The sequence below is a fragment of the Cephus cinctus genome, unplaced genomic scaffold, assembly GCF_000341935.2.
Source record: "Cephus cinctus unplaced genomic scaffold, Ccin1 Ccin1_scaffold0215, whole genome shotgun sequence".
Lineage (NCBI taxonomy): Eukaryota > Metazoa > Arthropoda > Insecta > Hymenoptera > Cephidae > Cephus > Cephus cinctus.
In genome coordinates, this window is record NW_014332933.1 from 3604619 (window position 1) to 3625630 (window position 21012).

Below are 21012 nucleotides of genomic sequence, written 5' to 3' on the forward strand. Positions count from 1 at the left end.
CCACGAGAGCAGCTTATCCGTTTGAATTCTAATTGTGGACTGTCTCATTCTTGGGGGTGCAGCAGCCATAAGCTGCACTTCTAAAAATGCGTAAAATGTGCGATTTTAGTATCAAGCTATCGGTTGCCAGGCCGTCTTCCGTTCGAACTAACGTATTCTTGCACGCGCGGACTGGTTGGCCTGGCGTTCGCACTTTTCTTGGAGTCAGGACACTCCTGGCGCAACACAATAATCGTGAAGTATAGATTAAAAATTTAAATACAAAGATTAATTGAACGAATCAATATTATAATACGTGTACAATGATTAAAATTTTTTTTAATTTCGAAAATCATACAACCGACCAGACGAAATCTACGGTTTGAAAGATGAAGAAAAAAACTATATTTATACTCTATATATAATAAAAAGGAATAATTGAGTTCAGTTTTTTTTTTAATTATGCGGATTTTCTGGAAATTCTTTCTTTATCCATTTTTGTTTAACGGGACCACGACGATCCACTTATGGCTTATTTATCAAGTGGGGCTTCGCTAATTCAATAAAGCGTAACTTCATCAACAACATTTCGTAGAGTCATAACGGATTTCTTAGTACGAAGCAAACCGTCAACTGTACTGTGTCGCAATGGCATATTAAATTACAAATAAAGATATATATACATATATATATATATATAACCGAGCGATTTTTTAGGACTTCAAAAAAAAAAAAACACGTGAGTCTCATCACAGACCCAACGAAATTTCTTTTAATTTTTCAAATTTTGATTTTTTTCTCATTTTCCGTTTCAGGTTATTTTGAGTTCGCTTATAATTTCCGTTTACAATCCGCGATTTAATTAAACCAAACATAAAAGTCCAATAGAGCAAAAAAATCGAGTCGTCATGAGTGAAGCACCAGAACTGGCAAACGCATCGGAAGATAGCGTCGCGACGTTGCCAACGTGTACAGACGACCCAGCCAGCTGCCAAACGAAGGAATTGGAGAATTTGAAAAAAGTAAGCTGTCGCACGGGATCCACTCTGGAAGAGAAGAACGACGAAGTCAATGAAAAGTCGTCGGTCTCGTCGAGTCCGTCCCGCTCAAAGAGTGACAACGTCAAGGTCAGACGAAAGTCAAGGTCAACGCGTAGACGCCTAAACGCAATGATGAATAATTCATCGCTGCACTTCTCAGACACTGATTCCGAGGGTGAACTCACCCTTACGAGTTCGACCCAACCGCGCAATCCAAGTCCAAATAAGCGCGGGATCAATTTGCCAATTCAAAATCCGTCGAATCCCGTAATATCCGTGACACTGACAGATGGTACAAGCGACACGGTCGCTATCGATGAGTCATGCAAGACTCCCGATGGAGAGCGTGGAAATAATTTCGTGGAAAATCTAACAGACGTGGACGAGATCTATACGAGTGATCCGGAAAATCTTGAAATCACTGATAAAACGGATCGGAAGAATCTGATCATCGTTAATAATATCTGTCAGGCTGAAACGGACCTGGAGGACATGTCCAATGACGAAGCGGAAGACCATTTTACGATTTACGTGGAAGCAAGGTCAGACCTACTTGCGGAATTCGATGAGACCATCACGACGAAAGAAGGCGACGGTCCTTTCTCTATCGAAGTGAGACGCCGCATGAATGTCACCGGAGAGAATTCAAAATTCCCGCCTAATTCAAACGCACCGGAAATCATTGTAATGCCGACCACCGATATCGAGGATATGGACGCTTCTGACGAGGACGAGGATCAGGATGGTGCTTGTGGACTTCGAGATGACTATCAGGGGGATTTTGAGATATCAGCCGCCTCACAGATCGTTATGAGAAACTTAAACAAGATGGAGAATTTTTTGAGCGTAAAGGACGTCACGGACGATGCCATAAGTGACAGTCATACCGATGTGGAGGATGTGGAATGAATAAGTTAAGTAAAAAGAGAGAAATAAGAAAAAAAAAAAAAATTTCGTATACGAGATAAATAAATCTCCCATGGGCAATCGCGGAATTACGTAGCGCGGATAATTTTCGTGAGATCAACTTACGAGCTCGTATATTTTCGTTTTGTTTTCAATTTATCGTCTATTCGACACTTTGTATGATAATCGATGCAAGCGACTAATTAACTGTCCTTTGCTTAAATTATCACTCTGACTACATATAATACAGCGTAACTATATGAAGGACGAGAAATATTGATTAAAAAAAGCGTGCCTCGCTTTTTTCTCCTTCGCGATATGCCGATAATAATACAAACTTTTATGTACTGTTACCATTGCAGACAAAACTGCCGTCCTCAACATTATCATAGACAACCATATGGGATATTAATACCGCAATGAAAAAGTATATGTCATACGAGAAAAAAAAGACAGCCGGATAATCGTGTCCATATTTCAAAAGTTTATTATTGCAAATATATATATGTATACATATATTTTTTAAGAAGGGTAGTTCTCAGGACTTTTCGTCTTGAGTATCGGCATTTATGAGGACCACCCATATAAAGTGGCACTCACACCGAATTTTCCCAAACAAATTTCATGTTAGACACTTAAAGTTGTGATGGACTAGGGAATGGTTCCGTCAGGCTAGATTAGACTCCAATGCCACATGTCTCCAGGTTTAGTTTTTTTTTTTTTTTTAGGAAACAAAAAATACATCGGCTTGCCGTTGTGAGTGCCGCACGTCCTCATAATTACCCTTTGACAAGTTTATATATATATATTACAAATATATAATGCACATATACACATAACTATAGAGATTGTTGAGAGTTCACTGTAGATGTACTTTATTTCGAATTTACCGAATCGTTGATGTGTAAATAGAAAAAGGTCGATACACGCCAAAAGTTTAATCGAAAAACTATACGAGGTGACGTTGAATTGCGTTCGCGTTGAGATGAAAATACGAATGAAACAAAAGCCATGCTTGGAGCAACCTTGAAATCGATTGTAACGATAACTGTACTCGGCTTGCGTTGCTAATAAAAAAGTAATATGAGCATAATTCTTGGTTGTTCTAGATGCCGCCACTATCCACGAATTCCTTGCACAAAAAGCGGCTTCTTGTCCCCTTGAATCCGTAGATGCTAGTTATCTCAATAAGATAGGGAGCGCCGAAGGATACGACGACAAATCACCAATAAACGAGAAGCAGACGTACTCCGAGAAGAGGAAGTTTTGGGAGGATATTACCAGGAAACGGGATAGTTATCAGCGTTCCGAATCCGAGGTCTCCAGGACGTCCCAATTAACAATCAACGAGAGTGACAGCGAGTGCATGCAGAACGTCGTATCGGAAGAAGATACCGAAGCTATCTCGGGTAGATCCGAGACAATGGAAGATATGAACATCCCGGACATATCGGAGTGTTCCGTGGCGGAAAAGGCTCACTACTTTGAAGAACAGATACAGAGGGAGATGACCCTTGCGAGGATGGCACCAAAATTGCAGAGTCAGGACTCTATAAGAGAGAAGGATAAATCGGTCAAAGATTCCAAGGCGGATGAAGCAGCTGAAGAAGCTGCGCAACAGCCTGGAGAGGAAGTGCTTAATACGGGGGCGACGTACAGTCAAGAAGTGGAGAGAATTGAAAGATTGGGGATAGAGGAGAGAGAAGAATTTAGGGAAGAGGCTGTGCTCTCTAAGAGGACCCAAGAGATTAGAAGCGAAGACATTCGAAAGACGTTGAAAGAAGAATCCGTGAGGGGGGAAACTGTTAGGTTTGTTGGAGAAGAGAAATTTATGGGGCAGACGTTCGATTCGGCCATTTTGAATAAAACAGATATTATTGAGATTTCCAAAGATTTTATCAAACGGGAGAAGACTGTTGATGATACGAGTGAAGATTCTACTGTTGGGCAATCGGAGGATCGTAAGACTTCTAGTACTGCTGGACAAAGTCAAATCGATAGTAAGGAGGTTCTTGCTGATACGAGTAAGAAGGTCACGGAACAGATATCGAAGGAGGATCAAATTATTGTTCACGGAGAAAAAGAGATTCCTGTTACCAAAGAGATTATTGGCGTTTGCAGGGATATGTTAATGGAGGAACGCAAGCGAGCTGGCCAAGATATAGCTGAGATGGAAACTCTAGAGAAGATCAAAGAACGTATTGAGGAAGGAGCTGAACGTCCTGTAGTGTTCGAGAAAATGCATAAAAAAGCAACACCGAAGGAAGACAGAGAGGTGGTATTTGAAAAAATGAATATAAAATCCAAGAGCCAAGAAGCTGAGGAAAAAGAAATTGAGAGAAAAGAGGTTGAGAAAAAAGAAATTGAGGAAAAAGATTTTGAGGAAAGGATAAAGGAAACGAAGAAAGCCGAAAGTGGAAAAGAACCAATCAAAGAGGACGCTTCGACGAAGAAAGCCGAAGAGTGGGTCAGAGAAGAAGAGATTTTTGAAAGAATAAAGGACGTTTCATCCTCCATTAGCTTTTGCAAAGAGATGATTATGCATGAGAGGAAATTTAGCCAAGACGTCGAGAAAGAGAGATTAAAGGAAATTAAAGTAAAGGACGTATCAACGGATCAGATGTCAAAGCACGTTGATGACATTCAGCAAAAAGTTGATACATTCCAATCTGAGATCACAGTTGAATTCAAAAGGGACGTCAAAGAATCTATGGCGGAGAGGGCAGACGTTGACTCAAAGCAAATGGATGTCTTATCAGAAAAATTGTCAGAGATGAATATAAAAATGGAGGACGACAACAAGTTGCGGAAAGAGCATGCAATTGAAGAAACGAAAAAATCCGAAATGGACGCTAAGATATTCTCGTCCGCAGAAGCGAAGGAAAAACAGATTCGACGAGATTTCGAACGTCAACTTAGTTCTGATACGAACATGGAGCAGAATATAGTAGAAGACAAAGAATTGAAGGAACCGAAGGACAAGACGTGTAAAGATGAAAAAACCGTAACATCCACTGCGTCGAAATTAAAATCAGAAATACTTGAGAAAACGGAAATGAGGGAATCATCAATAGTCGAGGGAGACGAGAGAAGATTATTCAAAGAATTTGAAGCGCGACATAACCTCGAAGAGCTCATACCTAAAGATGGCATGACATTCGAAAGTAAAGAAATGTCTAGCACGGTAGAAAAAGGAACGATGGAGATGCACCTGGACGAAGAGAAACAAGTGAAAAAGGAATTCGAATCTCGTATACCGATATCGGCAGCAAAGGCGGAAAAGGATAGAACTCAAAAAATAAAGGACGAACCAGCAACAAAAATTCCATTACCATCAGAGGCAAAAAGATCTGATCAAAAACTATCGCCGAAGTCAGAAGAGACGAAGGACGATTTAAAAACTGAAAAACAGGAAGCGTCCTCCGTTTCTGAAAAACGTAAAGAATTTGAATCCCGTATTCCGAAACGTATACACGACGTGTCCCCGGCCGCAGCATCCGATAAGGACGCAAAGAAAGATCTTCCGAAGAAAGAATTCGAAACTCGTAGTGTCACAGAAACCAAAAGAACAGAAGAGGTCACGTCATCCCAGCAGTACGAACATACTTCGAAGAGCGAATCCCAAACATACTCAAAAACTTTCACTGCCGTAGATCCCAGAGAGGCGTTCAGAGTCTTCGAAGGGATGAGTGCAACAAAGAGACCAAGTGATTTTGAAACGATGACCTCGAAGGTCGATCACAAGGCTTCAAGTCGAATGGAGGCAAAGGAAGTGATCTCCTCCGAAGTAACGTCAGGCGCTGATAAGATAATCGTCCACGAAGAGAAGGAACACGTGGAGAAGAGAAAAACGTCTGAGAAAACGTTGACAAAGGAATCGCCAACGGAAACAATAGAGGAGAAGGAGAAGAGGGTCAAAGAATCTGACAGTAGAGGAGTGCAGAAGACCTCGGTGCAATTCAGAGATGGAAAAGAGATAATCGACGCATCCGCAACCCAGTCCGGTATGGAAAGTCGCGAGGAGCAACGATTCAAGTCACTCGAGGACAAAGACGGAATAGCGATGGAAGAGTCGGGAATGAGTAGAGTCAAAGAAAAGGACGTCGGCGTGTCGTTCAAAATCGAAAAGGATCTAAAAGAGGCTGAGAAAGGTTTGGGTAATGTGAAACAATCCGATGAAATTTTGGCACGAATCGCAGACGTGAGGAAGGCTGTACGCGAGGCCATAGTGCAGGAGGAAATGCTCCAAGAAGATTCCAGAGGCGTCCGGATTAAGGAGTACCACGTTACCACTGTAATCCCTAAGGACTCTGCCACAGGTACTGCTGGTACGAGGACTCAGGAAGATTTAGCTGACTTATCGACGGAGGTTCCTGAAACTTTGGAAGAGAAGCATCAGAAGACAGTTAAGGAATACGAGGCTCGTAATATTGCTGAAACTATAATACAGTCGATAGAAACGGAAATAGAAAACCGTGTCATAGCGCCGGAAGCTACTGCAAGTGAGAAAGCCGAGGAAGGATACGAAAGTGAAGTGAAAAAATCGATGACTAAAAACTACGATTTCGATGACGAAGAGCTGGCCGATGATTTGACTAAACAGTTTGAAAGTATAATGCAAAGGAGTGGGACTTTTCAAACGAATGTAACGAGTTACGGAACAGAACATGGAGTTACGGAACGTCTGAAGTCAGTTTCTGGCAAGTCGGAGGACTTATTCGAGAAGGAATCCACACGCGATAGTATAAGTATCAGTGAAGATTTGACAAAGGACGAGGAGTCATCGCCACAAGAAAAGGATGACAGTTTACCGTTCTCGTCATCTCAAACCAGATTACAGGACCGTGATATCACTATGAGTCCTAGCAGTATGTCTGAACACATTGAATTAGAAGAATCACTGGAGGTTGAATCGAATGAGTTGGAGGACATTCCAAAGTTTGTAGGACTGGACTCTGCTGAAAAAAAGGATGAAGCGCCTCCGACAGAGTCCACGAGGAAAATGTTACTTCGAAAAGCTTCATCGTATGAACATTCCGGTGCCAGAGTTCTAGAGATCCTGGAACCAGAGGTCAAGGAGGAGCTTCGTCAAGACTCCATGGATGTGCCATCTTTAGAAATGGACGAACAAAGAAGTTACGAGCAACCTAAGGATTCTTCTGGCACTTCTTACGAGCAATCCTCAAATGAGAAAGTTTCGTCGCTACATGAAAGCGCTGCAGTTCACTCCTTAGAGAGGATCGGTCACGACCGTGACATAACTGTAAGTCCAAGCACGGTTTCCGAACAGACTGACACTGATTATTCTCTGCCCCATGAAAGGTCGGCATCGGCAGGAGCTAAAGAATTTGAAACTGGAATGCGAAGAAGTGACAGTTTTGAGATGGAGAGTCCACCATTAATTTCTCCAAGGGCGAAGGCCAAGGTTTTGGAAATAAAACCAGTGAACTGGATGATCGGTGATGAGAAGATTGAAATATCAGAAACCTTGCAACCTTCGCAGGCCTTCGACAAGGAACTGGACGAGTATCAATCAAGAAAAATGCAAAGTTTTGGTTCGCAGAAAGATGAGTCACTGGAATTTACAGAACCAGAAGGATCTATCACAAAATCATCTGGGGATCTTAGTGCAGTGGATTCTGTAAAGGAGGCGACGGTAACTGAAATCTATAAGACGCACTCGGGACGAGCAACGAAATTCACTGTTATACCAGTGAGTGATCAAGAACTTGAAAATGAATTGGTAGAGAATAAACTTGATACCAGTTGCCAAGAACTGATGGACACTTTGCAAAGAGAATACGACGCCAAGACTCCTACCGAAGGTTACGGAATGGATGAGCATGAAAAACTTGAAGAAGTACAGGAAAAGTTACAAGCTGAAGTTACTACGTCAGAGACAGTAATGGAGAAATACGATGAGGTAGAAGACAAAGAATCCACTGAAGCCGCAGAGGAAGAAATGGAAATGACAACTGACATTACGGATGAATCGGAAAAATTAATGAAGGAACACAAAAAAGAAAAGAGGGACGACAACGTTCCAGAAAAAGATTCATTGCATGAGATTACAACATCGGATTCATCAGTACGTAATCCCGAGTATTACAAAGCGGATAATTCAGAAATGGAATTGCACTCAAGTAAAGAGAAAGAGACATTGAAGACAAGCGGGGAAATGAAAATCGAAGAAAAAGAGAAAGATGATACGGAGTGTCACGTGGAGCCTGAAGTAAAGCCCGAAAGAGTCGTAAAAGAAATTGAAAAGTCAGTAGACAAAATAAAAAGCAAAACAAAATCAAAGGATAGGGACACTTGTACGGCTTCAAAGAGCTCGCATGACGATTCAAAGAAGCATGGAGATAAAACAATTGAAAAACCTGAGAGATTGGGACACGCTCCTATACCTCCTCATATCAGTGCCTTCAAAATGAAAAAAGAAGACACGCGAAGTGTCGATTTAAGTGCAAGATACGCCATCACTGTCTTAGATCAAGTAGTCAAGAAGGAAATTGCTGAGGTCAAGGAGTCCCTGGAAGCAGCTCAACAAGACCTCATTGAAGAATTAACGGAGAACAACGAGACAGTTTTTCAAATAAAAGATTCACCATCAGAATTTCAATTTAAATTACAACCAGAATCAATACCAAACGATCTACCTTTTCTTTACAAAGCTCCATCGGTCGAGCAAGTCAGTGACGCAGAACCATCCACAGGATCCCCAGTAGCAAAGCCACGAGTCCAAGTCGAGTCCATAGAAACGAGGGATACTCCAAAGGTATCAGAGATTATTCAAGAACCTAGTAAAATGGAACAATTTGAAAAAACTGAAAAGAAAGAAGAAACTACCTTAACGACTGAAATCGATAAGTCTGAAATTAAAACTGAAACTCAAATTGCCGTCCATACTAAAGTAGCAGAGCAACTTGATGAAACGCAGCCTGTCCCTGTTCCAGCAAGTAGATCAAGTTCAGACGTGGACAATAAAGATGATAGCTTCTCCTTGATACCGCCGCAACCAGCTCCAAGAAGAAGACACAAGCCAGCCAGAGCTTCAAAGAAAGTTACGTCGGAAAGCGAAGGTGAACTGGGTTCAAGTTCCGGTGAAAGTAGTAATTACCATTCCTGTGACTATGAAATTGGAAGTGGCAGCAGACCTAGTTCATCAGACATCGATGCTCTTCAGTCCTGTATACCTTCAGGTACTGTCTCCGAGTATGAGACAGCTCTTATGTCTATTGAACACTCCTCAGGATCACGACCAACATCCCAGGATTATCATACAGCTGTAAGTTCCTTAAGTTCTCGCGAATCTATTAAGTCGCTGAACTCCTTGAGTTCTGGTCATCTTGGAAGTATAGATAGTACTAGTGAACTGTCTGAGACTCTTGTAGCATCCGAAGCCGACATCGATAAAGATGTAATTGATGAAAATCTGGAGACTGCATTGGATGATGATCTAATGACGAATGTAGTCAGTGCATCTAAAACTTCAGATTCTCCAATAGATGAATCACCAGTAAATGAGCATTGTAGCAAGGCACCCAGTGAGATGCCTTGTAGAATGAAGAGATCCTCAGAGATGATATTCCAACAAATCCTTGATGACAATGGTGAACCTGCTCCTGTTGAATCAGAAGAACAATCAATGACCCAAGAACATAAGTTTAGTGATTCCTCAACGTCCACATTGGCTCAACCCCCCGGAGTACTTCAGTCAGTCGACATAATGACATCACGGGTTATCGAGGATGGAGTACAAAGTGTGTGCACCCAAGTCATCTCCAAGGAAGAAGCGACGGTAGTACAAGAAGATGTTTCAGCCTCTGTCATGACTAAACAAGAAGTTGTAAAGACAGAAGCAATTTCAATGGATGCAGATTCTCTGGAACCAAAGCTGAGTAGTATCGGCGATAGTATTGAGGATGCTGCTGAAGGATTACAATCATCTATGTTATCAATAATCCAACAAGCGAGCATGTCTACGTCATCCACCTCAGGAATGTCTATGGAAACTGTAATCGAGAAAGAAAAGTCAGACCGACATTCGCCAGACAGTGATTCTTTTGAGCTTGTCGATAAACCTGACATAATTGATGATTTTGTCGTCATTGAAGAGGTTGGAAAAGAAGCTGAAGAATTTGACTCTGAAGGAAAGAGTATACAGATCAGTGCTCTCTCTTATACTACGAGCAAGAATTACGACCGTGATCTTGAAAATTTAATAACAGAGAATAAAGATGACTCGCAAGTATCTACTAGTCAAGCTTCCAGAAATAACGATCTATTCGATTTCGAATCTGAGGAAAGCCCTCCGCAAGCTTCGAATGATGATCAATATTCTCAGTCGTATTCTGATGAAGAACAGTACGAAGGCAAGAAGTGGATTGAAATGCAATTCCATAATGATCCTCGAGCTTATGACATTGAATATGATCGTGGACCACTGGAGGACATTAAGGAGGAGGAAATAACCGATTTTGAAGCTGGCAGCAGCAGATTTGGAAGTCTAGGAAGTCACAAGGAATCCATTGGTAGTGTAGGAAGTATGCGTGGCAGTTTAGGAAGTACACCGGATTATGATGTCCTGGCTGGTCGGAAATATCTGGTGAAACCATCCGATCACGATAATATTTCTTTGAGTTCACTGCAAGAATTTGAACATTTAGAAAGTGCAGTAGCACTTGAGAATGCCAAGAAGTTGCAATGCGGCTCTCAAGATTCTATCAACAATGGGAGCTTACCTAGAAGGTATGTTACTGGTAAATCTGGACATGGTGATGATATTTCTTTGTCGTCACTCAAAGACTTTGAAGGATTAGAATACGCATGTAAGGAAGCTCATAAAGCTGAATTGAAAGCACGAGAAGAGGAGGATTTATTGGATCATGAAAGTCCAGAAAATAGATACAAGCTGGAAAGCTTACTGCGAGCACGAGCTGAGAGTAGTGCACCTGGTTCTATTAATCCCAGCACATCCGGTTCTGATGACTACGAGAAGAGGATAAAGGAAATAGATGAAATAATACGTATCGCTCAAGCTAACGTAGAGAAGTTCGATAGACAGGATGATACTACTGAAGATATTTCTCAGATTGAGATAACAGATGTGGAAAAAATTGGATCAGCTGCTGCAACTGTTCCATTGGAAATTGATAATGCTCAAACTTCAAAAGAAGCAAATATTATGGAAACTAGTACAGACTCTTTGGAATTAGAAGAAAATCCTGAGAAGAAGCATCATCCACTTTGCAGAAGTTCCGATTCTCTAGAGATGAAGACAACTCTGGACTATCCGTCATTGAGTTCAGACTCATTGAATAATGTCCGAGATGTAAAAGAAGCACATTTTGATGCTGCAGATCAGTTTAACAATATGAGAAGAATTTCCTCAGATTCCTTAGAAATGCCATTCACTGAACAAGAAGAATCCACCTCGCAAGAGAAAGTTGGTGAAAGCAATAGTAATAATTCAATAGCTACAGTCGACAAAACAAAAGATCAGACATCTTTGACAGGGACAAGTGTTGCAGATAGTAGCAAGGCAAAATCATCTCCAGCTAGCAATACATAGGAGATTCTATATTAGTTGGTACATCTCCAAAGATTACATGTACACATCAGGTACAGATGATAAATGGTAATTTTTTAATTAAATAAGCTATCTAACAAATAAGCTATTTAAAAAAAAAGAGATACAGCGTAAGACTTTGTTACAGGTAGTGAAGCGTTGTGATCTACTTACCTTGGCTACGTACATATATTATTACATGATACAAGAAGCTTTACATGTAAAACATGATACGTTAAAACTGATGTAACGTGGAAGTTGTGCATTGCGGAAATGTGACATTTGATTATATTTACTTTTAATTTTCGCAGTGTCCTCTAAAAGCATTTATATGATAATTATGCTTAAAAAATATATTGAAAGAACTTGAAATTATAAACCTGTTGTGCAAATGATGTAATGAGGCATGGGAAACTTGCCTGTTTTAACATTATACTACCTATGCTAGTATATTTATGAGAATTATCCATGTAGTCTTCATTTAACTCGTAAATTTTTTGCTTATACCTGTTTTCAACTTTTACATGTTTTACGTTGCATTTGTAAATTTATATTTTAAACGCTATTTATATATTCGAATTGTATTATAATAGTGCTGTATTAAAATGGCATGTTTTATAAACATTTCAATCTTACCTTCCAAGTCTATTTAATTCCATTCCACTATACATATCGTACAATTTTCATTTAATTCGCCCACAACATTTAATGATAAATATAAATATCAAAACCATAGGACTTCTCGTCAAAATATTCTTTAATTGACAACTACTGCCTAAGCAGGCCTTTATCCTAAACTAAGTAACTGTCAACGCCCAATTATAATCTGGGAATTCAAATTGTGATTTACATTTTAATTGACAAGGTTAAGAATAAATAACGAAAGATAATGGGAAATTAATATTATTTTAAGTATCTTACCGTTGAAGATGGATTAAACTGGATTAAACGGTGTTTGTCCTTTGTATTACATATACATATGACCAAAGCGGGATGTGTTTATGAAATTCAAACTTTACTTTGTTCCATACGTTTTATCAATCACGAAATTCGTTGTCACCAGTTGTCACGAGTCCGACGGTATCCTGGGGTATCGCGGGAATACAAAAGACTGAATTCCACAGAATGTTTCCAATGGGGATAATTAAAACTACTTGTTTATTATTAAAAGTTTTACTTAACGAACTAACTAAATTAATAATTAAGTACTAACTAACTAATTAATAATATATATATATATATATATATATATATATATATATTTACCAGAGATTCATGGAACAAAGAAACAGGATCATTACGCGTACGGCAAACTGCGAAAAACCGTCGTTACTGGTTGATACTGCGACGTAGCCTTATGTATCTCTACCGAGTTCTCAACTATGCATAAGGATTTATGAAGACATGAAAATGCAGATATTATAATTTTACTAAATTGTCATTTTATTATTCTTATATCTTTTCCTGATTATCTCTGCTCAGGTAATCACATAGTCTCGCAGCTAATGAGGATATTTCTTTTCTTTCCTTATAGCTGCCTCCTCCAATGAGATGTGCCAAGCTAATAAGAGTCGTTATAGAATGTTTAATCAAAGTCATTCAAAAGACAAATAACATGAGTTTGAAATATATGTTCCTACAACTGAAGCAGTTGCTTAAATATCACAGGATTGGGCGTAGAATGTAGAAATATTATTATAATATTGATTGATTTAATCTCTAAAATTTCCATCTGTGGTATACATTCTCAAATTTTATGCTAATCATTTATAAGAAGAAAGACCTCTACAAAATAATGCTAATGTTTGTGCCCGTTTTTCCAACGTGAATTCATGATGGTAAGATGAATATAGCTATTATTTTTATTTTTTATTTTAATGGCTCTTGCTGCATTCATGTCGATTTATCAAGATTAGTGCTAAATGTAATCGTAAAGTAGTTTACTGCTATAACTGCAAGTCTTCTATGAAAATTGTCGATAAAGAAGAGCAAAGTGTACATCTAGCAAAAATAATTCTGACTTCACGATCTAGTAGAATTCTTGACCAATGGACAAATGCATAGGTCTGTTTAACCTAATCATGTATTATTAAAATACCGAAAAATTATAAAAATATTGTAATTAAAAATTGACCATACAGTTTAAAGTATTATATAAATAGTGTAAGTTTCGTTGATTAATCTTTTTAAATCATTTTCTTGGGTTCCTATTACTTGTCAGTGAATATCTTGTATGTCCCAACCCTTCTGTTATATAAATAAATTTCTGCAGGTTGATGGCAATGCTGCAGTTTAGCGGTGCTTTATGCAATGGAACGGTGAGGTTTTGTCCTCGACCAATTTGGAGAATTACTGTTCAACAGTTATTGGCAGCTAGTTCAGCTGCCGCCATTCCAGCAACCACAGCCTCCAAAGTAAGTTCTCCATTCTGTTAGGATGTCAACTTTCTGCGATGAGTACTAATAAATGTGAGTATATTGAATATTTTATTATAGGAGGCACAGGAGCCTACTGTAAAACATGTTAGTGTTATCAAAAAAAATAACATGCCTAAAAATCCATTGGTACAAGCAGTGTTTAAATCATTGAAGAACACGGATCAAGTCAAAGATTCACAACAAAATGATACTTTAATCATTACATCAACCACAACTGTTAATGAATTACTGAAGATTGCAAATCAAAGGAACATCACACGAGAGAATGCCTTCAAAATCGTTTCTACTCTTATGGAGTGGTCAAACCATGGAAAAGTTCAATTATCTGAATTTGAAATGGATAAGCGATTTTTAAACTTATGCCAGCTAATAGGCAATGTAAATAAGAAACATCCTGCAAAAAATGAAGCAAGGCGTCAGCATAGTATTGATGAATTGGCTACCTTCTTTGGATTGACAGAAGTTAATGAGGCTACAAAGAAAGTCTCTGATATTTCTTTACCTGAAATGATAAAGGTTCTTATAATTATATTTATATATAATACAATAAATATATTTAATTACATTCAATTTACATACGAAGGTTATGACTGCGCTAGCTCAGAAGAAGCGAAGACCCATACCATTATTGAGATCTCTAGCATATAATATTAGTCGTGTTTCTTCAACACTTACGATTAAACAGTCAGCTGATTTACTCTACAGCATGGCAATTCTAAGTTTCCCAGATGAGGTAATGTAACAGGAAGATCTCATACAAATTATTCTTTACATTATGACAATCTTGAAACTGTCCTTCATTAATGTTATTCATCACTTAACAATACTTTCACAGGTTCTAATGCAAAAAATATCATCTGGCCTCTTGGAGACTGTACCAAGAACCGATAAGAGTCCTGTGATAGGGTCTATTCTAACATCTCTAGGACTGTTACGTTACAAGGATCAACCTCTTTTAGATACTCTATCAGACTGGATCGACATCCACTCAGAAGGCATGAGGCCACAAGATCTCTGTGCCTTTTTATTGACACTGGCAACGGTGGGTTACAGTCCTTCAAATGCAGATACTTTGTTTCAGGTATGATTCTATATTTATGAATATAATTTAAGGCCTATTTATTAATACGAAATTCCTGTTATACTTATATGTCATATAAAAAAATCTTTATTCAGAAAGTAACGAATTCGTTGAAAGAATCTGATATGCCAAGTAGTTTAGATTGGCTTGATGTTGTCTGGTCTTTGGTAGTTTTGAATCAAGCAACAACTGAACAAGTTTCCTCAGTTTTGGATAAACAGTTTATAACAAAATTGTCTGGTAAGTTTAATCTGCGTAGTCAATTAATTGTAATGCTTTATATTTGTATTCTGATGTTATAAAAAATTGTAGATGCATCGTGTCTGAACGTGGCTAAGCAGTTGAAACTTTTAAATATAAATGCAGCAGCTCAGTTCCTTTTGAGTAATTACAAAGGTATATCACATGATACTTTTGTAGTATGTTAAATTCTAAATATCATTTACACAATCAATGTTACAAGGAATAACAAATATTTTCAGGTTTTCTGCTAGACGAAAATTCAGAAATTTTTAATGTGATTCTCGAGAAGTCAAAAGAGAGGCAAGAATTCACTAAGGCTATAACAGACACGCTTTTTAGTTTATTACCATCCGCATCATTTTTAAATTTAAACGTCAATACAGGCATGGGCTTCACATTAGGTAAATTTACTGGAAACATATTAAGAAAAGAATATATATTATTCCAACGTGAGCTAATAGTTTTGTTGATTTATATTTAAGATGCTGAGTTTTTTGTGGACAGCAAATGTAATCCTGTGTCTATTGAAAAAGCTTCTGTCAACCATGATGCAAACAGGTATATATGCAGAAAGAATTTAGACATTGATTAAATTTGTACAGATATTAACTTTGAAAAGTTATAATGATATGTGTAATTGTTCATTAGGATAGCAGTGCTGCCCCGATATTATCACGATTTTTGTAGAGGGAGACAGGACCCATTAGGAATAGCATTTTTGTACAGCAAACTTTTGGAAGCTAAAGGATACAAAGTCCTGGTTGTACCATTTACTGAATATAATCCAAAGGACAAACTAGTGACGCGAGTAAAATATCTTAGCAAGCAAATTCAAAGCATAGCTAAAAATTCATCCAACATAAACGAATAGGGTACATACATCAACTAGCATGTACTAATTTAATAAAATTCTGTACAAACATTTCCAATCCAATTCACATTATTATACACCCTGTCATTAATATATCTTTTTATTTTTATCTAATTTTATTTGTCATAAGAAATTCCAAATTAAATCAAATTGGAAAAAAAAACCTTGTAGTTTCTCATAGAAACATGTCTTAAATCAATCATTTCCTGAAAAAGAGAACAGTTGTTTTCTTAAGAAAATTATATAGTTTATGGTTCATTTAAGCAACAGACAACGAATTTTTAGGTTATTATTTTCAATGCTTCTTTTTTAAATAAGGTATGGAGTTTCCTGTTGAGAAAAGCACCTTTTTGAGCATGATGCAAGATAAAGTGTTGGATGTTCCTACAAATGCACCCATTAAGGAACATGATGACCCATTTCGTTTTGTTGACTCATGTGGAACCTCTAATAAAGCACTGCCAAATGAAGATTTATTATCTGTTGTTTTAAAATGTGTGAATTTTGCGGCTATAAAACATAGTAAGCAGAGAAGGAAGGATATGGACCAAACTCCATATATAAATCATCCAATAGGTGCATTGACGATAACTATTTCAATTTACTTATCGTACAATCCATTTGTTTTAATCACGGATACCTTGACAAATTATTGCACAATACATTTTCAGGTGTAGCTAATATTTTAATCCAAGAAGGTGATGTATATGACCCTGCGGTGATCTTGGCAGCTATATTGCATGATACTGTAGAAGATACAAATACCACTTTTGAAGAAATTGAACAAGAATTTGGTCCTACTGTGAGTAGAATTGTAAGAGAAGTCACTGATGATAAGAAATTAGAAAAGCATGAACGCAAATTACTTCAAATAAAAAATACACCAAATAAAAGTCATGAAGCTAAACTGGTTACATTGGCCGATAAAATATATAACTTAAGAGATCTTCTCAGCTCAACACCTGTTGGTTGGACAGAAGTAAGAGTCAGAGAATATTTCAAGGTAATTTTGATGTTGTTAAATCATAATTCTATGATGTCTAAGTAGAATTACAGTCAACTTTTTATTTTTGCAGTGGGCTAAACAAGTTATAAGTGGATGTCAAGGGACTAATCCTAAATTAGAAAAAGCATTGGACATGATATTTGTCCAAAGATTAAAAGAAGCCAAGGATAAATGCGATTGTACTAACAAATACAATATTAGATCAGCAAGTGTTAATGAATCAGAAAAATCGGAAACCTCTTGTGACCAAGAGGAATCTGAATCATTTGTTTCATTCCAATCTAATCTAGAAAATTGCCAGAAATGTACTGAGCCAAATGAGAAATAGTTATAATTGAGCAAAATCTGTCCAAGCTGTGAGTAGAAAAGATATTTCACTAAACTGTATAAGTTTTATACAACAAAATTTATTAAATTTTTATTGGTAAAGGAGATATATTTCCACGTCATTTGAATATCTGTCCATACAAAACACGTTACAAAAGGCATTTACCGAATTTAAAAAAATAATTTCTCCTGCAAAATGAAGATTATTTACATTTCTCATCTTCTTTATTTATTCACGATGAACTTGGTAGAACCATCTCATATAGCTGGCCAAAGTTTGGGTATCCTCTTCTGTCACGGCGTTATACAAAGATGCCCGGATTCCGCCGACAGATCTAATCAAATGTGTAGTTTTACTTAAATATCGCAAAGCTTTGTAACTCTCTCAACTCTAAGAAGTTGAATCATAATTTGTTTCATAAGCATATCTAAAATATAAAATAAATTAATATTTACCTGTGACCCTTGAGCTGAAGCATGCCACGTGCGACTGCTCCAGAAAGGAACTCCTGCTCAAGTTCTTCGTCATTATTTCCTATTCTGAATGGTATATTCATTCGGCTACGAACATCTCGTCTAACAGGACAGGTATAAAAACCCTTTGATTCCTCAATAATATCATATATTACTTTACTCTTGAGATTGGCTAACTTTTCCATTCCTTCCACACCTCCATTACGTTTGATCCAATCAAAAACACGTCCCATTACGTATATTCTAAAATTTATAACACAAAATTTCATGGATAATCAAACAACCTCATACTTAAATACTGACTTGAACTGATAAGCAATAATAAGTCTTATCAAGAATCATGTACATACTTACTGGAATGTAGGAGGAGTATTATGTACGGAATTGTCATTAGCCATAACTGAAAAATCAAAAATCGTCGGACAAACAGACATTGCATTACCAAGAACGTCATCTCGTACAATCACCAAAGTTACGCCAGCCGGTCCAATGTTTTTCTGCGCTCCGGCAAATATTACTGCGAACTAAGATAACATTGATAGATTAAGATATAAGAGAAGATAGTAATTTTAATTACCTTGGAAATATCAAATGGCCTAGACAGTATGTTAGAGGACATATCAGCAACAAGAGGAACTCCATTTGTCTCTGGGATGTAATTGAATTCAACACCTAAATACAAAAATTAATATTCATCATCAAACCCATTAGATTTCATAATCATATTACACAACTTTGATCATCTCAATATAATCTTACCGTGGACTGTTTCATTATCACAATAATAAACGTACGCAGCATTAGGATCCAGATTCCAAGTTGATGGATCAGGAATTTCAGTGTACTTGGATTGTTTTGGCAGCACTAAATTTACTTTGCCGTATTTCCCTGCTTCTTTAGCTGCTTTAGCTGACCAGGATCCTAAAAATGAATGAGTTAAATAAATCAGTATTTACTAATTGACCATACAAGCAATAACGATTCTTACCAGTAACTAAATAATCGGCGGTACCACTTTTGTACATCAAGTTAAGTGGCACAGCAGCAAACAGACCAGTTCCACCTCCTTGCATAAACAAAACTTTATAATTGTCAGGAATGTTCCTGGAGAAAGTATTGTGAATAAATGAATTAACATTTTTAGAAAAAATTACACAAATAAACGATCTACAATCGGAGCTACTCACAATAAGTCACGGACACTGGCTTGGGCGTCATCAATAATTTTTTTGAAATCATTTGACCGATGACTCAATTCCAAAATACTTATTTTCGTATTCGCATACGAAAGCAATTCACGCTGCACATTCTTCAGAACCTGAAAATATTAAAAATGCACAGGTAAATGAAAGCTGCACGTCAGTAACGACCATTGCAAACACCTATCAGTGCCAATATATCGATATCAGTTCATTGAACTCTATTGACCCATATAGAGAATGTAACTTACATTACTATGAAAAGCTGGCAACACCGGCTCTTATCAGAATATTCGTACTGTAAGGCAGAATGTTCAAAGAGAAAACAAAAAGCGAAAAATGTCAGGCGGCAGGTTTAATTTAAATTTACACGCCTCTTAGAAAAATATTATGTTTTGCATCTGAATGTTATTGATTGAACGAGTGACTGTGTAGACAGTTAAATATAAACTGAAGATTTAGACATTTTCATTTGCAACTGTCTCTTATATTGGCGTTGAAGAAAATAATGTATTCAACGCAATGAACCGCTTAGTGATTATGACTTTATCATAGAAACCGTTAGTGACCATCGTGCGCGTGTAATTATCTAAAACTTGTATAAGAACGATATACAATTCTTATTGTCTCTGATAACTATATTAACAGTAAACAGTCACATTTAATATTCAATGAAAGTAATACAATAATTTTTTTACCAATTTACCAGTGACAGGCTAATTTTTGAAAATACTTAATTCACACTTCTGGAATTAATTGCGAAGTAACAATTAAGAATATCTTTACTTTTATAATAAATTTACGAAATACATGTATATGTACGATATATCACTGATATAAGTACCTCCTGAGGAATTTTAGCTGGACCAGCTCCAAAATTGATGACACTCGTATTCGCCGGGTCGGTCATAACGGAACGATGGCTGAGCAGCTTTTGGTAGTAGATTTTCTAAATGTGGAGAAGTCGAGTACAACTGTTATCGTCGAAGCTACTGAGAGACCGAACGATTGTGCAAATAATTTTTCCCCTTCTCCGTCAAGAAATGTTGATTGCATCAAAATCCCTCCCTACGTTACTCCCAATTCTCCTTCTTGTCTACCTTGATCACAGTCAATTCTCAAATACAAACAACTCGTACGAATATGTCGAGCCGTCAGAAATTTGTCTTTGTTACTTTTACACGACGCACATGAATTGTCTTCTACAAAACTAGAATCTTGTTTATTATGTGTTCTGTTCGAAATACTGGAGTACTATCCGATACCAAAGGTCTAGTGAATATCCGGCTCACGTCAGCCGATTATTAAAATAGCGAATGCTCATTGGATGGTTAATAATTGTTTCTGAAGAAATATACCGGAATTCAGCCTATAGGAAGACTACCGCGAATTATGAACTCATTTCGCATGTAGATGTCCTAATAATCTGTATAATTTTATTATTGCATTAAATTGTTGTAAATTGTAATTAATAAATACCCGTGTGGTATTCTACAATGGAATTTTCTGTCCGTGGAATATTTTGAGAATTTATCCTACTAATATATGTGTCAATATCTTCATTTTATTATTATAGACATATCCCCCGCGACGTTTTATCTTATTGTTAGATAATAACTATGCGGCTGACCCGATACGTCGTTATCGGAGACGGTACTGGATCTTACTGGATTTTATATACTCATTATAATTTTGCAATGTCTAAAAGTGTGTTTGTTAGGCAATATCCTATAACTGTAATAATATCGTTTTTTCACTTGAAAACATATTTGAAAAGATTATCAGATAGATTAAAGGATACTTATTAACAAATTATTAGTGAACTTTCAAATTTGCCATAGAATATAACGTTTTCAATTTTGAGAAATGTATTTAAT

At 37.3% G+C, this 21012-nt stretch overlaps 4 protein-coding genes across 14 annotated transcripts in view; 3 read left to right on the top strand and 1 right to left on the bottom strand.

Moving 5' to 3' along the window:
* LOC107265196 (ankyrin-3) overlaps positions 1-13894 on the top strand; it is a 25605-nt gene extending 11711 nt beyond the window's left edge. For 3 of the 11 annotated variants that reach the window (XM_015734383.2, XM_015734386.2, XM_015734387.2), the window contains 2 exons: positions 3035-11565; positions 11645-12131. In XM_015734383.2, the coding sequence (XP_015589869.1) occupies positions 3035-11499 (8465 nt within the window). In that variant the 3' untranslated portion in view covers positions 11500-11565; positions 11645-12131. Of the gene's footprint in view, positions 1-523; positions 719-794; positions 990-3034; positions 12132-13030; positions 13297-13768 lie in introns of those variants that run through there. The other 8 variants (XM_015734385.2, XM_015734384.2, XM_025082594.1 and 5 more) reach the window with 8 other exon arrangements.
* Positions 13827-16187, top strand: LOC107265203 (FAST kinase domain-containing protein 4). Its single transcript, XM_015734422.2, has 9 exons — positions 13827-13964; positions 14071-14450; positions 14518-14667; positions 14770-15015; positions 15111-15255; positions 15328-15411; positions 15498-15659; positions 15741-15816; positions 15907-16187. Exons 1-9 carry the CDS (start codon positions 13949-13951, stop codon positions 16127-16129), a joined length of 1482 nt encoding a protein of 493 aa, XP_015589908.1. The 5' UTR covers positions 13827-13948; the 3' UTR covers positions 16130-16187.
* Positions 16188-16358: 171 nt separating this feature from the next.
* On the top strand, positions 16359-17924 carry LOC107265206 (guanosine-3',5'-bis(diphosphate) 3'-pyrophosphohydrolase MESH1). The gene is made up of 3 exons (XM_015734425.2): positions 16359-16705; positions 16801-17132; positions 17206-17924. Exons 1-3 carry the CDS (start codon positions 16450-16452, stop codon positions 17461-17463), a joined length of 846 nt encoding a protein of 281 aa, XP_015589911.1. The 5' UTR covers positions 16359-16449; the 3' UTR covers positions 17464-17924.
* On the bottom strand, positions 17523-20045 carry LOC107265205 (probable phosphoserine aminotransferase). The gene is made up of 8 exons (XM_015734424.1): positions 19980-20045; positions 19124-19254; positions 18925-19040; positions 18696-18857; positions 18514-18608; positions 18291-18460; positions 17919-18179; positions 17523-17797 (listed from the first exon to the last, which is right to left on the bottom strand). Exons 1-8 carry the CDS (start codon positions 20043-20045, stop codon positions 17692-17694), a joined length of 1107 nt encoding a protein of 368 aa, XP_015589910.1. The 3' UTR covers positions 17523-17691.
* Between the last annotated feature and the right edge of the window lie 967 nt (positions 20046-21012).

What these genes read in the sequence shown, in the direction of transcription:
- LOC107265203 (XM_015734422.2), top strand. An exon ending in GTTTATAACAAAATTGTCTG is followed by an intron (nt 15,256 to 15,327) that starts GTAAGTTTAATC and finishes AAAAAATTGTAG; the next exon opens with ATGCATCGTGTCTGAACGTG. An exon ending in CCTTTTGAGTAATTACAAAG is followed by an intron (nt 15,412 to 15,497) that starts GTATATCACATG and finishes AAATATTTTCAG; the next exon opens with GTTTTCTGCTAGACGAAAAT.
- LOC107265206 (XM_015734425.2), top strand. Translation starts at nt 16,450, where the DNA reads ATGGAGTTTCCTGTTGAGAAAAGCACCTTTTTGAGCATGATGCAAGAT. An exon ending in ATATATAAATCATCCAATAG is followed by an intron (nt 16,706 to 16,800) that starts GTGCATTGACGA and finishes ATACATTTTCAG; the next exon opens with GTGTAGCTAATATTTTAATC. An exon ending in GAGTCAGAGAATATTTCAAG is followed by an intron (nt 17,133 to 17,205) that starts GTAATTTTGATG and finishes TTATTTTTGCAG; the next exon opens with TGGGCTAAACAAGTTATAAG.
- LOC107265205 (XM_015734424.1), bottom strand. Translation starts at nt 20,045, where the DNA reads ATGACCGACCCGGCGAATACGAGTGTCATCAATTTTGGAGCTGGTCCA. An exon ending in GGCCATTTGATATTTCCAAG is followed by an intron (nt 18,461 to 18,513) that starts GTAATTAAAATT and finishes ATGTTATCTTAG; the next exon opens with TTCGCAGTAATATTTGCCGG. An exon ending in AATACTCCTCCTACATTCCA is followed by an intron (nt 18,180 to 18,290) that starts GTAAGTATGTAC and finishes TATAAATTTTAG; the next exon opens with AATATACGTAATGGGACGTG.